This window comes from Electrona antarctica (genome assembly GCF_951216825.1).
Source record: "Electrona antarctica genome assembly, chromosome: 11".
Classification (NCBI taxonomy): Eukaryota; Metazoa; Chordata; class Actinopteri; order Myctophiformes; family Myctophidae; genus Electrona; species Electrona antarctica.
In genome coordinates this window covers 15,088,126-15,104,218 of record NC_136792.1, presented here as the reverse complement: position 1 = coordinate 15,104,218, position 16,093 = coordinate 15,088,126, and the positions used below count along the sequence as shown (strand labels likewise).

The 16,093-nt window shown below is 41.6% G+C and overlaps 3 protein-coding genes across 7 annotated transcripts in view; 1 reads left to right on the top strand and 2 right to left on the bottom strand.

The window, feature by feature from the left end:
* The window catches only part of iws1 (interacts with SUPT6H, CTD assembly factor 1), a 22,791-nt gene extending 21,898 nt beyond the window's left edge, over nt 1-893 (bottom strand). Inside the window, exon 1 of one of the 2 annotated variants that reach the window (XM_079514148.1) lies at nt 653-893. In XM_079514148.1, the coding sequence (XP_079370274.1) occupies nt 653-692 (40 nt within the window). In that variant the 5' untranslated portion in view covers nt 693-893. The remainder of the gene's footprint in view (nt 1-652) is intronic. The other variant, XM_079514149.1, reaches the window with a different exon arrangement.
* Nucleotides 1-8,462, top strand: part of wdr74 (WD repeat domain 74) — a 9,189-nt gene extending 727 nt beyond the window's left edge. The window contains exons 2-6 of the mRNA XM_079514164.1: nt 3,046-3,313; nt 4,342-4,704; nt 5,405-5,707; nt 6,814-7,023; nt 7,264-8,462. Coding sequence (XP_079370290.1) covers nt 3,046-3,313; nt 4,342-4,704; nt 5,405-5,707; nt 6,814-7,023; nt 7,264-7,308 — 1,189 coding nt within the window. The 3' untranslated portion in view covers nt 7,309-8,462. The remainder of the gene's footprint in view (nt 1-3,045; nt 3,314-4,341; nt 4,705-5,404; nt 5,708-6,813; nt 7,024-7,263) is intronic.
* A 142-nt stretch (nt 8,463-8,604) lies between these two features.
* Nucleotides 8,605-16,093, bottom strand: part of LOC306932369 (arf-GAP with coiled-coil, ANK repeat and PH domain-containing protein 2) — a 16,872-nt gene continuing 9,383 nt past the window's right edge. For 2 of the 4 annotated variants that reach the window (XM_079514150.1, XM_079514151.1), the window contains exons 19-22: nt 15,597-15,706; nt 15,338-15,448; nt 13,922-13,983; nt 8,605-13,592 (exon numbers count right to left, since the gene is read on the bottom strand). In XM_079514150.1, the coding sequence (XP_079370276.1) occupies nt 13,426-13,592; nt 13,922-13,983; nt 15,338-15,448; nt 15,597-15,706 (450 nt within the window). In that variant the 3' untranslated portion in view covers nt 8,605-13,425. The remainder of the gene's footprint in view (nt 13,593-13,921; nt 13,984-15,337; nt 15,449-15,596; nt 15,707-16,093) is intronic. The other 2 variants (XR_013791099.1, XR_013791100.1) reach the window with 2 other exon arrangements.

Genomic DNA, 16,093 nt, shown 5'->3' with positions numbered 1-16,093 from the left:
GATCTGTTCACTGCGTCATGATACAACAATTATGGCAGCGGTGGCCGAACGGATAGCGGATCGGTCTTGATACCGGAAGGTCGCCAGTTCGAATCAGCGGTCCGACACGTTAGAATTACCACCGCTGAAGTGCCCTTGAACAAGGCATTGAACCACTACGATGAAATGTGTTCTATGAGCAGGGCCTGGCTGGAAACAAGTTCTTGAGCTTAGCCCAGATACCCTGGGTAAATATAGTAATCATTTCATTTCATTTCAACGGTGGTGTCCACTGTCCAGTCGCTCAATAAACACTTCATAATTAATTATCACAATATCAAATATCGCCACACGAAAAAATACGTTGCGAGCTTAGTTGTAGAATGTAGATCATCTATTTAGACATTAAACGTCGTAACCCACCACAACACAACTAGCAAGTGAGGTTCCAAACGGGGCAACAACAGAACCAAGTAGTAGTACAAAACTATAAAATGTCAAAACTCTACCCGGTGGCACTGTGGAAGATAATTTAAACATGCTCTCACCGTGTAAAGATTTATATATAATGTTCAATACATGTTGTTAAACGATAAACATCATTAAACATGTATTTAGGAGGGGGCACTGTTGTGTTTGTTAGTTAGCCGGTTTCTAATCGAGTTGTTCTCACCTGACTGGTTGCCGGACATGAAGTCTTCCCCTACGTCCATCAAACGTTCGACAACCTATAAATATAAGATAAATATGCGCGGGTTTGTTGTTTTATTCACAGTAAAAAACACACGTTGTGTTCTCTGAGCTAAGCTAACTGTTTAGCCCTGAGCTATTGACGTTGATGACCAGCAGCAAAATGGTGCCGCCGCTGCTTCCTGCCTTAACCATAGAGTATATATATAATAGAGACTGAACTAGCGCGAAGCTCCGCCCCCCCAGCTATTCATGTCAGTGGAAGTTGCTCAGTGGCGTTTTGAAGCACCCGGAAGACTGCCGGAAGTCCCTCCCAGGACCTCAACTTTGAGGTCCTGAGTGACGTAGGGCAACCGAGCGCTCAACGTTAAAGCCCAGCTGCACGGGGTTTCCCGGTCATGAATCCACGGGTCCGCCTGTAGTCCCTCGTCCTACCACTAGGACCTAGAGCTTCAACGTTGGAAAGCCTGCCTGCCCCCTTGGCCTTAACGCGCGTGCGTACAGAGCCACGGGTAATTTATCCCTCTAACTGAAGGCAGCCATTTATTATAATTAAATAAGAAATAGACAATATGTATATTTTGGTGTAACATGTCCAGTTGTCTTATAATACTGTAATAATATGTATATATTTTTTAATCAATATTAAGTAAGGAGACATTAACATTTTAGGTTTTGCAAGCCAACAAGCCAGTTTTTCCAAGTTACAATGTGACACGTTTGTACGTTTACACATTGCTGTAGTATTGTTTCTTAGTTTTTTATTTATTTATTAGTGTTTTCCCGTGCCAATAAAAAGCTCATTTGAGTTGAACGGAATTGAAATATTATGACAGTTTGACAGTCACTTTACACAGGGAAATAAAACACCTTAGTACTAGAGCGTGGCGCAGTCCAGAGCCATCTGAGATAATGACATTTTTATTTTTGCGATATTGTTCACTTTACACGAAACATTGTGTAACGTCACTAATCATAGCCCCGTTTTATCTCTTTTCCGCCTAAAAACCCGTTCACACATATTTATCAAACAAGAACGTTTTCGATTTTCGCCCAATGTCGTGTTCGTTAGCAGCTAAGAGCTAAGCTAATCAACAAGTCCACTTCCGTACTCCGTAGGCGTCGTCATGACGTCGTAACGATGCGACGCCATAGAGAGAGCAAGGAACGCGTGTTGAACAACTTCTACAACAACTCGAAAGATCTGTAAATAATACAAGGTAATGAACCTAAAAAACGCTTGCACATTGTCAACATCATTTCCAATCCAGTAGCTGTGCTAATGACAGACTGAGACCACATTTTGGATAATGTTAAACCCAATCTTCATGCCCAAAATAGGAACATCATGGCATGTTTATCATGATTCACGTGGTATTTGGAATTGCAACACTAATAAAATTTAATCTGATTGTTATTTATGGGGTTCTCTCTCTTGATTGGCTGAAATTGCTATCCCGACATGAACTTGTTTTATTTTCTGTTCAGTGCTTACTAAAGAGCTGTAGAGAGGAAGAAGAGAGAAGAGACCCTACCGAACAAACATCTATAGCAGTGCAGTGATGTTTATTAACTTGTAATAAACCCCAATTAAGTGATTAAAAGGTGTGTGTGTGTGTGTGTGTGTGTGTGTGTGTGTGTGTGTGTGTGTGTGTGTGTGTGTGTGTGTGTGTGTGTGTGTGTGTGTGTGTGTGTGTGTGTGTGTGTGTGTGACACACACACACACACACACACACTTTTTAATCACTTAATTTTTCCCCTCAACATTTTGAGCTTGCAGATATGGTAACTGAATGTTCATCCTCTACTCCAGATAGAATAGGGACAATAGGGTTCATGTTTTTTTTATTACGTTCATGATGCTGTATTTGGGGAGTATATAGCATTGTGTGAATCCTAAAATGAGTATGATAAAACATAATGTAAATTATCTGTAGAATGGCTGTGGTATTGCATACATTTCATGTATTCCAAATACACAGTCATACATAGATCGTGCTTATGCCTGCCTGGGTAGCAGACTGATATTGGTGGCATTAATCTTTCCATGCATGTTCCGTGTGTACTACTGTACTCACCCAATAATGAATTCTTGCAACTTGAAGTCATATAAATGTCCATGAGCTGCACACAGACAACATTTATCTGTCCCTGACGGGACCCAAAATGATTGCTGGACTGAACAAATGAAAACTTCCTTTGGGGAGCACACATGTATGGGGCACACGATTGGCAGGTGTGATTAATTACGCCCACACCAATTGCAACGGTGGAAACCTTTTGTCCAAAACTTGTAAAAGTAAAAATATGGCGATAGGGGTTTTCTGCTCGACGGGCGACGGCAACGATATACAGCATGTTTTTCTTTTCTTTCAGCCTCAGGATGGCAGTGAGGAGTCAGAACATGAACATCTGGGTGGGGTCCGAGACGGGCATCCTGAAGGGAGTGAACCTGGCGAAGAAGCAGGCGCTGAACTTCTGCCAAATAAGCTGCCTGAGCCGGGACCAGGAGGTGTGTGCACTGTGCTGGAGCGACCCCACCGAGACCGAGGTCCTGGTGGCCTCGCTGGATGGAACCGTCAAGACCTTCAGCGCAGAGAAGGACCTCTTCACTGAGAGCAGGCGATGTGGGGACGCCACGCAGGTACAGGGCTGGACTGAGACAAAAATTCGGCCCTGACATTTTCGACTGGCCCTCCACAGCCAGCGTGCAGATACTCTACCGACCTTTTTGGTCGAGGCACATACAAATACTTGAAATATATAAGCCCTTAATACCACCACTTTTACAGAACAACATAAATGATACACAACCAACAGACAACTAATTTAACATTTGGCCCAAACCGGTCCACTACGTGTCGGCCCACCAGACATATGTCTGGTACGTTAAGTGGCCAGTCCAGGCCTGCGCACGTATAGGATAGGACTGTCCCTCATCATTACTGTTTAGTTGATGGTTAACCCACTGAAGAGGCCGATTATAAATATAGTTCCTAAATCCTGACAGTTTTCTGAAAAACCTATGTTGCTATATCAGTGGCGCACTGGCGCCCAAAACATTTTCATGTCAAGGACCCCCAAAATGATATATTATATCAAAATATCTTTCTCAAGATATTTTGTTCCAGGGACCCCAAGAAGCTTTCCCGGTTTTAACTGTCATACCAGTAATTGCCATTAACTATTTTAATTATGTTTTTGGTATTGAACATGGGAACATACGAATAAAAATGACATTTCTGATTAGCCTTTGTCTTTTTAACAAAAAAATCCACAGATATGACAAATAACATCAAAGTCTTATTACTAAAATTACAAAATAAATAACTGACAATGATGGTAGGCCTACCAATAATCAATATAAACATTGTACTAACATAGCCTAAACAAAATAGGTAATTGTACTTCATATTCTTTATATTTTCACAAATAAAAATAGAAAAATATGAAAACACTTAAAACAGGCAATCTACAAGCTTCAACGCATAGTAAAGTGGTTAAGAGTGTGGACAACACATTCACATTTCTGTGAAAGTTTTTATAAGGTTTCTTAATGATTATGCAAAAAGATTGTCATTAGCTCAAATAATTGTGATCAGGCGATTTATTATGTGAAAACTGTGACATGCCTAAAAAGCATTCGACTTTACTGAGCTTTAATCCATGTAGGGTCGCTTCACGGGCCTGGCTATGGTGAAGGACTCCTTGGTGACGTGTGTGGAGACGGGAGTGCTGCGGGTGTGGGGCCCCGAGACGAGCGGCACAGACGAGTCCGCCAAGCACACGTTGGAGATCAGCGCCGGGAAGAGCGTGTGCAGGATGCGTCAGAACCCGGCCAAGTGTCACGTGGTGGCCACCGGGGGGCGGGAGAACGGCCTGAAGATCTGGGACCTGGAGAAGCCCGACCAACCCATATTCACGGCCAAGAACCTGAGGAATGACTGGCTGGACCTGAGGCAGCCGGAGTGGGTCCGAGACCTGGCCTTCATCCCCGACTCTGACAAGGTGGTCACCTGCACAGGGCACCACCAGGTCTGTACACTCAGTCTTTACTACTGACCTTTGTGTTTTCACTCTACATTCAAATGAAAGTGATATTTTGTCTTTTTGTTAAAATAAAATGAGTATTAAAAATAGCTCTATTCCTCATTGATATGGAGTGTTTGTTCAGTAACATGAGTCGCCATGTCTTTACAGCCTTTTAGTAAACAGAAATTGCATTTTCACGTCAAGATACCAATTTTATCGTAAGTGAAATTGGAAGTGTTGACACAAAGAAATGAGCAGACACAATTTTAACTGGTATAGTATAAACATCGAAGCTGAATGGGTACTCTCTCCTGATTAGCTGAAGAATTGCAACCCCCTGAAAATGTGTTTTCTCCTTATTGGAGAGATGGGGAGACCTTGTTATTGAACAAAACGTTTAACAAAAAAAAAAACATCACCCTACCATATATATCTAAATAAATAAATAAATCTTTGCTGAAAATAGCCACTGTAGATTTCTACAGCGGCCAATTTAATGCGAAAGTTTCCCCCAGAAAATGATGGGGTTCAAGTGGTTAAAGCCACTGTATCATCTCAGCAGGTCATTTGACTAGACCTAGATTTTCTAACCTATTTTTGAAGTGTAAAAATAAACCAACGTTTGAATGGGAGTGTTGATTATCAATGTGAATTGACAATTCTTCTTTAAATCCACCCACCCGCATCGCCCCTTTTTTTTTAGGTCCGAATCTACGACCCCTCGTCGCCGCAGCGCCGGCCCGTCCTGGAGGTCAAGTACGGCGAGTACCCGCTCACCGCCCTGTCCGTGAGCGCCGGTGGCAACACAGTGGTGGTGGGGAACACGCAGGGCCACATAGCCATGCTGGACCTGAGGAAGAAGGGCCTGGTTCGGGGCTGCCTGAAGGGGCTGGCCGGTGGTGTGCGCAGCATCCAGTGCCACCCGTCCCTGCCCGTGGTGGCCTCGTGTGGCCTGGACCGCTTCCTACGAGTCCACAGCCTGGACGACCGCTCCCTGCTGCACAAGGTCAGTGCTGGAAGAAGTAGTAGTACTCTGATTATTATATATGGGCCATTCTACCAAATTTGTTCAAATTCAGAGTTGGAAATTGTGTGAAATTTGTATGCTATTTCATGTTAGCATCATGTTGCACCAGGGACACATATTTAGTAAAGGCAGTCAATTATCATATTGTATTTTAATAATGTATTGGAATATCTTTCCTCTCCCAAAATGTGTCACTACCGAAACATAGACTTTTACCTTCGAATAAAGATACTTACTACATACTTTTCAATTCCCCCTGTATAGACCATTTTTAAGAATTTAGGTAAGTGGTTCCACATTTAAATTTAAATTTTAACATTTTCTTTTTATGTTGAATTATTGAGAGTAATCAAAATCTAAACGCAATATTCTTTGTAAAATGTATAAAGTTGATTATATTGATTTCAGCATTATTGGTAGTTGACATTACACATACACCTAACCAATCATGATCTTAAAATATTGGTTGATAACTCACTATCTTTGATTTTAGACAAAACAACCAGTGTTTCGGTAGTGACTGCACTGTTTCGGTAGTGACCACATGATGAAATAGAAATCAGAATTAGGTACATTAAAAAGCATCACACAATGTGTCGCATCGAGGCATGTTGTGCGGCGATGTGAATAGCCAAAGTATGAAATAGGGCAAAAGTGGTTAATGTATGTTTTGTAATGATCTATTCTAAATCTTACTACTACTGAAAAGTAACTAGTTACTAGTTATTAGCATTTGAATGCCTGAACAAATTCTTCAAGGGTGCCCAAGACAGCCGGCCCCCACATACATGACGTCGCTGATATATATATATATATATATATATATATATATATATATATATATATATATATATACTATTACTAATTCATTACTAGCAGCAAGTAGTTACTTTCCACTAACTTATAACAAAACATTTCAAATAATTGTAGTGGAGTAAGAGTACAACATTTTGCCCTGAGATGTACTGTGGTAGAGTAGAAGTATATAGTGTTGCAAAATGGAACTACTCAAGTAAAGTAACTAGGCAACCTCAAAAATGGCACGGACAGTACAGACAATTGACTAAACTGTTCCACCTCTACAGGTGTACCTGAAGTCCAGACTCAACTGTCTGCTGCTGTCCAGCAGAGACATCGAGCAAAGACACAGCACCAGGGAGACGGAGATAGAGGAGGTGAAGGACGAAGGAGGAGAGGATGACGAGGTGTGGGGGGCCATGGAGGAGGTGCAGGAGGAGGAGGAGGGGAGGAGGAGGAAGAGGAGGAGGAAGGAGGTGGTGGCGGAGGAGAAGGAGGTGGCAGAGGAGGAGAAGGAGGTGGTGGCGGAGGAGGAGGAGAAGGAGGTGGTGGCGGAGGAGAAGGAGGTGGTGGCGGAGGAGGAGAAGGAGGTGGTGGCGGAGGAGAAGGAGGTGGTGGCGGAGGAGAAGGAGGTGGTGGCGGAGGAGAAGGAGGTGGTGGCGGAGGAGGTGGCAGAGGAGGAGAAGGAGGTGGCAGAGGAGGAGAAGGAGGTGGTGGCGGAGGAGGAGGTGGCAGAGGAGGAGAAGAAGAAGAAGAAGACAACGAAAAGAAAAAAGAAGTGATGGAAATGTGAAAACTCCAGACACATGGAGGCTGGAGGAGGGATTCAGTAATGCAATACAATACAGAGGATTCAGGTTCAGCTCTTGAATCAGAGCAGAGTCTGTGATTAGTAGGGTCGGGATCCGGAACCGGAGGAACTGGATACAAAATTGAGGAACCGGAATCGGTTCCATCACGTTTGGAACCGTTACCATCACACTGTCAGAGCTGGTATTTGGACTTCATGTCTGTGCTGTACAATTACAATACCGGTGGTTCTCAAAATTGTACCCATAAGGAACCGTTTGATTCCATTCGTACTCTCAAAGTTAGACGTGTAAGGGTCCATTTGGAGCCCCCTACAGGAATCGTTAAGGAATCAGATCCCAACCTTAGTGATTAGAGCCATACAGATGTATCAGTCTGGACCGATATGTTGCCATTATTTTAACCACTTTCAACCTTGCTTCCCTATTTGGAAAAGTTAAAAGAAAAAAAAACTGACACGAGTTTGTCAATTGTATTTTTGAAATAATTTGAATAGGGCTCAAGTGGTTAAATAAAATAAGTTAAGTTTGTGCATATTCTTTATTTTATATAATATTTTGCTTGCCTGCTTATGGACATAAATGGAATCGGGTGGTACTCTAGGACGCTCAAATCTGGCCCAAAAATCTCCCGTCGGTCGGGATCATGTGATCAGGATGCGTCTGACAAAGGACACAAGAGACTTGCCGTATGTGATGATCCTGGAACATCATGACAACCAGCATATTTGTTATGACCGGGTCCCATTATCTCAACTATCCTGCTATTTATCCAGTGGGGCAAACATGCAGACCCTCAGACTTGCTATACAAAGTAAATAAAAACCAGAGAAACGTTTACAGTTTATTGTGCAACAGCATCAAATTAATCGGAAAAGAAACGTACATTGTCAATAATTGAACATCCATGTTAATATAGAAGAATTAGTGTTGATGTCTGTCAGACTCATTTAACTATAACACAACAACCTTCACACAATCAAACGGTGTACATTACATTTAGACATGATTAAAGTTATGTGACAGAATTCCACATGTACACCTCTTGTAACTTTGTTTATTTTTGTCAATGTACTTGTAACTCTTTCTCAAGCATTTGCAAAGTATTAAAGTAATCTCCTTTGGGATTTCCTCTAATCTTTGAATATGTTAGACATTTGTATGGGTAAAGCAGAATATCAGGTTAAAAGTGGCATTTTTCAAAACGGGTTAAAAATGCTAATTGGATTAGACACAAAAAAGCCCAAGGTTTGTTTCCATTGTGGTCCATAACCGGTGTCCACACCTATATGTATCTATAAAGTTTTATTATAACAGTTTAATCACACAAACCCTCGCATCCATATGCGTGGCATGGCATAACATGAAACATTGGGTGGAAATAGATATACAAGCTTGCAACATGACACATTGCAACGCGCTGTGAACTTATTCACAGCGAAGAGATTTGTGTAGGGGGAAATAGGAAGGGACCAATTATAGGTCCCAGGGGGACACCACTCAACAAAGTATACTGTATACTTATAGGGTTTAAATGGTTAACGGTAGAGTAAATCAACTCGATAAGACTCTTTAGTATCATATACAGTATATATTAAGAAAGACAAAGATGGACAAAATGTATTCACACAAAAATAAATCCTATTCCCACCTCACCATAAGTACTATGGTCAGGTAACAGAATATGTATGCACCTGATATAACAGTATCTCCACCTGGTACTAACATAAATCCTATGATCAGATAAGCGAATATGTATACCCCTGTTAGTCTCGCGAGCCAGACTGTTGCCTCCCACAATTTTCAAACGCTTATGTCATACAGTCTGAAGCTCTGAAAATGATCAGAGAATAAATGAGATGTGACACCTCCGTTTCAAATTTGTCATAATATAGATACAAAATAATCAAAGTATATATAGCTTGGTGCTTATCAGAAATGGACATTCTAAAATAAAATAAAGATATTTTTTAAATATATTTTCGTGAACGGAAATGGCACATGACGGCTTCCATTCTCGGCTTTCGGGATGTGTATAGTTTCAGACTATACTGTATAGCGTTCAGAGATTGTGGAATAGTTGTCTGGCTACGCCAAGACTAGCCCCGGAAACCCAGACGTTTTTATTCCAAGGAAAAAAAAGACTAACCTGGTAGGAACATGAGTAACATGCTCTATGATCAGACTATAACACAATAGCTCCACCTGGTGCTTAACATGAATGAGTCCTATGATCAGATCAAGCAGCAGACTTTTCATTTTGAACTGTAAACATAACGGTTATGTGCTTATTATGCTATGGGACACTGAACGGGAAAAGGGAACGGGTATGGGTACACCTTCAGGAAACTCAGTTATGCACAGTCACACATAAAGGCACCACAAGCCACTTTATAGTCGTCACTGATTCATGAGTTGTGTAGACTAGAGCACAATTTCCCAAACACGTTACACATCATTACCAATAGACACATCTTAATACCAGGTATAGAGGCAGCACACGTAACTTTGAAAATTAAATTTAAACAAAGGCACCCGAGGACTTCTACTAGAGCAGACTTTCCCTTTGAATTGATATTGGTCCACTTGATCCAAAGTAACAGTCTTTTATAACCCTCTTTTATAAGGACACTCAGTGAAGTGAGCATGCTCAGAACAGCATCCATAATTGTCCCGGAGTTTACCAGGAACACATGTTTGTGACATCATGCCAGCCAGGGGTCATCTTGCCCATTGGAAAGGTCAGGCAGGAGTTCCACACAAGCACAGTCACAGTTCATAATTATAAGTCTAAAATATGGAGATAATTATTATAAACATCTAGACCAGTGATATTGCAAGTGAGCCCACAAAATAATTAAACGAAACAAAGGAACCGATCCAAAGTCTTTAAGACGGTCCTTCACAGTGGACCGGGGACACGATTGGTTTTTCAAAGCCGCTATTAACCCATTGATGCCTGGTGCAACCTATACGTTGTTCTACCCTTGATGCCGGCGCTCTCTCTGTGTCTCATCAGCTATTGTTATAATTTAGCTATTGAAAAATAGCAGATCTACAAGCTCATAGCGCGCCACCGAGTGGCGCGCTATGAACTTGTAGGTCTGCTATTTTTGAAAAAACACAACTATTTAAAAAAATAATGAATCAAAATTTGAACGTTTTCAGAAACCTTAGGTCAGGCCCTAGAAGGCGTTCCCAGATTCAGCCTCAGGTATCAATGGGTTAATGTAGGTTTGTTAGCAGCCTTTCTCGCCGCTATTCTAGCAACTACCTTGCATTCAGAAGTCCCCAGATGTATCGGTAGATGGTAGCTCAACTACCTTGCATTCAGAAGTCCCCAGATGTATCGGTAGATGGTAGCTCAACTACCTTGCATTCAGAAGTCCCCAGATGTATCGGTAGATGGTAGCTCAACTACCTTGCATTGAGAAGTCCCCAGATGTATCGGTAGATGGTAGCTCAACTACCTTGCATTCAGAAGTCCCCAGATGTATCGGTAGATGGTAGCTCCCCGATCGTCTAACTAGAAATCATCTGACAGAAATTGGGCAATGGGTTCATACTGTAAGTTCCAGAACCAACACTCCGGAGTGGCTTCTGGGAAATCCTCAGGACTACAACTACAGTACTGAACAACTTAACCACAAAAATAACTATACATTATTTTGAAAATAGCAGATCTACAAGCTCACAATGCATCGTAAGCCTGAAGATCTTTTTTTTTTTTTTTTTATTGTTTTAATTGTAATATTTTATTGTCAACTATTATATAATGATATGCCCAAAATTAGGTTACAGTGGTTAAGGCAAAATAAGTGCAGTTATGTCTTGTATGTGCCTGTTCTTTATGTTACACAATAAAATCGGCTTCAGCAATAGTGGCTAAAATTAGAGATATATATATATATATATATATATATATTTTAAAAACATTAAAATTAACACTTTAGTAGGGTGATATGTAACACTATAGCAGCTATAGACAAATTCCTTATTTTAGCATTATGGATGCTAAAACGGAAGCAAATCAAACATCACAATCAGCAGTCTAGTCAGTGTAACAGCATGACTGAGTCACATATCCATGTCACATTTTCACTACACTTGCCTCCCTGACAAACGAGAAAATACGACGATTGGGGGGGGAACGACCTATCACAAAACATCTCACAACATCACAGAACATCTCACCACATCCTAGAAGCTCAGACCTCTCACTACCTTCCAAGGAAAGTCGTTAAAAGCTCCCATACATTTGTTAACCTCTCAGCACCTCCCAACCACTAGCTAACTAGTTTTATTTTCCTTAATACATTATAATTACCCTCTATATAACTAAAAACACTTTAAATATTGTATATTATTCATTTTAGTAATGGCCCATCTTTCCCTCAATAGGGACTACTTCTGTCGCAAGTTGATGTCATTTGTCCATGTGTGGTCCAGTCCAGCCCTATGATAATGTATGAGAATGCATGTGCTAATATAAATATGAAAAATATTGTTTTGATGCTCATATTTACTGTAGGAAGTATTAAGTTACTTTTTTATTAGCATACGAATTCCATAGGGCTGGACCACAAATGGACATATGACATCGTCAACTTGTGACGGAGTTGTCCTTATTGAGTGAAAGACAAACAACTTCTAAAATAAAAGTATATATATATATATATATATATATATATATATGGTGTTTATAATTTAAATATTTAGTTATATAGTGCAATTATAATGTATTAAGGCATATAAGGCTTATTAGCCAGGGATCCTTTTTAATCCTCTCACCACCACCAGCAATTCAGTATACAGTCCCAGGACATCTCTGAACCTATGACAACCTCCATGAACCTATTATAACTTCCCAGAACATCCCAGAACCTATTATAACTTCCCAGAACCTATTAGAACTTTCCAGAACAGCGCAGTAGAAGCGCTCATCACCAGAACCTCTAAAGCCCTAACCACACCAAAGGGTCGAGACGGTTTTAGCGTTGTCCCTGCGGTGTGATGTCTTGTTGCACGTTGACCCACGTTGACCCTAGTGATTCGACGCATGGAATTCAATGGCACAAACCACACCAAAGGGTCGAGACGGTTTTAGCATTAACTCCTTTCAACCGTTTGGACCCAAATTACGTCACATTGTAGGCTCTACGGAGCCGACCCGACTTTTATTCGGCTCTGAAATAGGAGTATGAATCGCGCCTTAGCGTCGACAGAAACACCTCTATTCACACAGGGAGTTTCATGAAATGTGCAATATCACTATGATAGATGGATCCTACTCTACACTACTGATGTCATGAAATGCAGTTGATTTGTTTAACTGTTGTATTTAATATATGTGTGTTTGTTAACATACTTGCTATATACTGTATATTTTGGGAGTACTTTATTGTCACCCACCTGCATACACTCATCAGTAAGAACTGGGTGACTGCAGTGACAAGATCACGTGTCGCATTGGCAGATCGGCTACTTTCGGTGTGCAGACATAAATATGGCTTTAACATCATGACCGTTATATATATATATAATGTATATGTATTTTCTTTTTCATAAAATAGAAATGACAATAGAAAAGTGTTATGCCTTCTTATATACTACTACTATGTATCTTGTTGTGGGGGAGGTGGCATGGAGTGGTCTTTGTGGATCTTCGTTGGAAATATGCTAGTGGTGGAAATATGCTAGCTCCAGAGCTCAAAAAAGGTGTGAGAACCACTGTGCTAGAACGGTGGTCCTCACATGTTTTAATTTCAAGGACCCCCAGATTGGAATGCATCATTCAGGCCACACGGACCCCCAGATTGGTATGCATCATTCAGGCCACACGGACCCCCAGATTGGTATGCATCATTCAGGCCACACGGACCCCCATAGCATTTGTACGCTCAAATTTGTACCCTACCAATGGTTCAATTTGTACGCTCTCTGACCTGTAAGGTTTCATTTCGTTCCCATCAACAATCTTATCTGAGGAACCCCCTGGAAACCCTTCAAGGACCCCTGGGGGTCCTCGGACCCCGCTGTGAAGTGGGGACCCCACGGTTCTGGAAAGGATGTGAGAGATAACATCATCCGTTATTCACAAGACGTTTCTGCAGCTGGTTGGTGGTTCCGTGTGTTCTCTCCTTCCTCCTCCTCCTCCTCAGCTCTGCTGCTGAACTTGCGCCTGGCCAGCTTCTCTGGGTCATGTGACGCCATATCACTGAAGTCACGGAAGATGTCCTGAAACGTCTCGTCGTCCCCTGAAAAGCACACAACGCATATGACTTGGACCCCGCATAAATTATTTTATGCTTGGTTACACTCTGGAAATAGCCGATCTACAAGCTCACAACGCGTCACGTCGTGCTGTGATGCGTTGTAGATCAGAGTGCAACCAAGTGTAAAATCAGGCATTACGACACCATCAAGACCCGCCAAACTAATTTTAGTCGACAAAATCAACTGCAGATTTAGTCGACTTAAATCTTATATTTAGTCGACTAAAACTAAAACTAATGCGTGCGTGCGTGATTGTGTGTGTGTGTGTGTGTGTGTGTGTGTGTGTGTTTGTGTGTGTGTGTGCACTCACCCATGGATCCAAACATGCCCTCAGAGTCTCTCATCTCCTCGTTCATACGAGCCATACGGAGTCTGACAAAACAGTGAAATTAATGTCAACACTAAACATACAACCATAGAAAACAGACTATCATAATATTGTGATATGGTATGTGTTGTTTTCCCCTGTTTCTCACGTGGCCAAACTATTGCCTCTTGCATTTTTCAAATGCTTCCGTCATACAGTTTGGAGCAACGGAAGCTCTGATCATGAGCAAGCGATAAAGCGGAAGTGAAGCCTACTCCCCACTTCCGTTTCGTCTTCACAATTTTATCTAATATAAATATAAATCATCTAAGCATTATGTAGCTTGCTCCTTGGATAATTAAATGGATATTAAAAAGTTCAATGTAAAGAAACAAGATATTTTAAAATATATTCTTGTGAACGGAAATGCCAGCTTCCTTGCTCGGATTTCGGGAGGCGTAGTTCCAGACTCTATATACTGGAGATTGTGGAATAGTTGTCTGGCTACGCGAGATACCAGCCTTAGAACACAATGTTGTTACATCACATTTTATCATATCAAATTCAATACTGATGCTACTATGTAGATTTGTCATTGCTATAGGCCCCTTTTGTGTCAATGTCACTGATTACAGTGTAAGCTGGAGGCAAAAAGAAGGAATATTCTATTGGAGGCAATATAAATCACCTTAGAATAGTAGCTAAATTCTTTGGTATGTAGGCTAGGCTAGTTAGAAACCTACTGAACATGCAGTCACTTGAAAAATCACATAATTATAAACTCATGTTCTCTGTTCCAAACTCTGTCTTATTCGGTCGGTTTGGAGCTAAAGAATCAAAACTAATAATACAAACATCACACTTGTGTGAAGTGAAGGGCGCCCACTGTGGCTACCACGTGACGTCACTACTTAAAACAAACATTAAAAGTCCATAGACTTGGATGCCACAAGATGTCATGTCTGAAAGCCAGCAGTGGTCCCAAACCTTTTTTGTGTCAAGGACCCCCCAATTGACACTAATTAGCCCGCGGACCCCCCATTTGAAAAATATATGCCAGGGACCCCCATAAGAGAAGATGTGTACGGCTCTAGCAGTGATTCTCAACCCGTTTAATTTCAAGGGCCGCCAGTTTGACATGCATTAGGCTACGGACCCCCATTTAATGTCATTCTTATATCTGGGACCCCCAAATTATGTCGTAAAATCAATTTTGATTTAACTCTGAGAGTGTACAAATGGAACCAAATGGACCCGTCAGGGTCCGTTTGGTTCCATTTGTACAATTTATACAATGTTTTGCCTCCACTTATACGGTACCACTGATAAAGGTTATAACATTTACAAACAGAAAAGGGGCCTATAGGCTATTGATGATGATAAATAATCATTATTATTATTATCGGTTGTTATACTGACAGTGTAACGATATCTGCATGGGCGGTTTCTACGGCGATGGCCAGGGGGTCGTGACCTCTCTCGTCAGCTGCGTATTGATTGGCCCCTCTCTTCAGCAGCAGACACACCTGACTGGACACAGTAGCAAAACAATATGATAGAGAAAGAGAGAAAGTGTGCGTGTGCGTGTGCGTGTGCGTGTGTGTGTGTGTGTGTGTGTGTGAGTGAGTGAGTGAGTGAGTGAGTGAGTGGCGGCGTGTGTGCATGTGTCCAGTGGTACCCAGTGTGTCCAGCGGTGGCAGCAGTGTGCAGAGCTCCCCGTCCTCTGTGGTCTCTGTGGTTGACGTTGGCTCCGTTCAGTAGCAGGAACTCACATGCCAGCAGAGAACCCTGTTTATACACATTACACACACATGCCCATATATGGTATGTATTCACTAGAACCCTGTTTATACACACTTGACCATTCATGTATTCAATTCAGACAGACAGTCTTGTGCACTATTTTAAGGCACCCGTGGGTGGAATTTAACGACGTACAACATTAGGTGATTCTTCAAAAGGTTAGTGAAAAACACCCCCATTCAAGGGGGATTAAGATGAAGTAATTACACAGTCAAAACAAGAAAATGTCACAACTGCCAGGTGCAACGAGCTCTTGTAGCGCCCGTTTTCGTTCGTTTCCGACGTTCTTTTGTTGGTTCACTCACTGTGTATTGTCATGGCTTTCCTCTAGCTCCAGTTAGCTCATAACATTAGCTGCTGTTGCCACTCGCT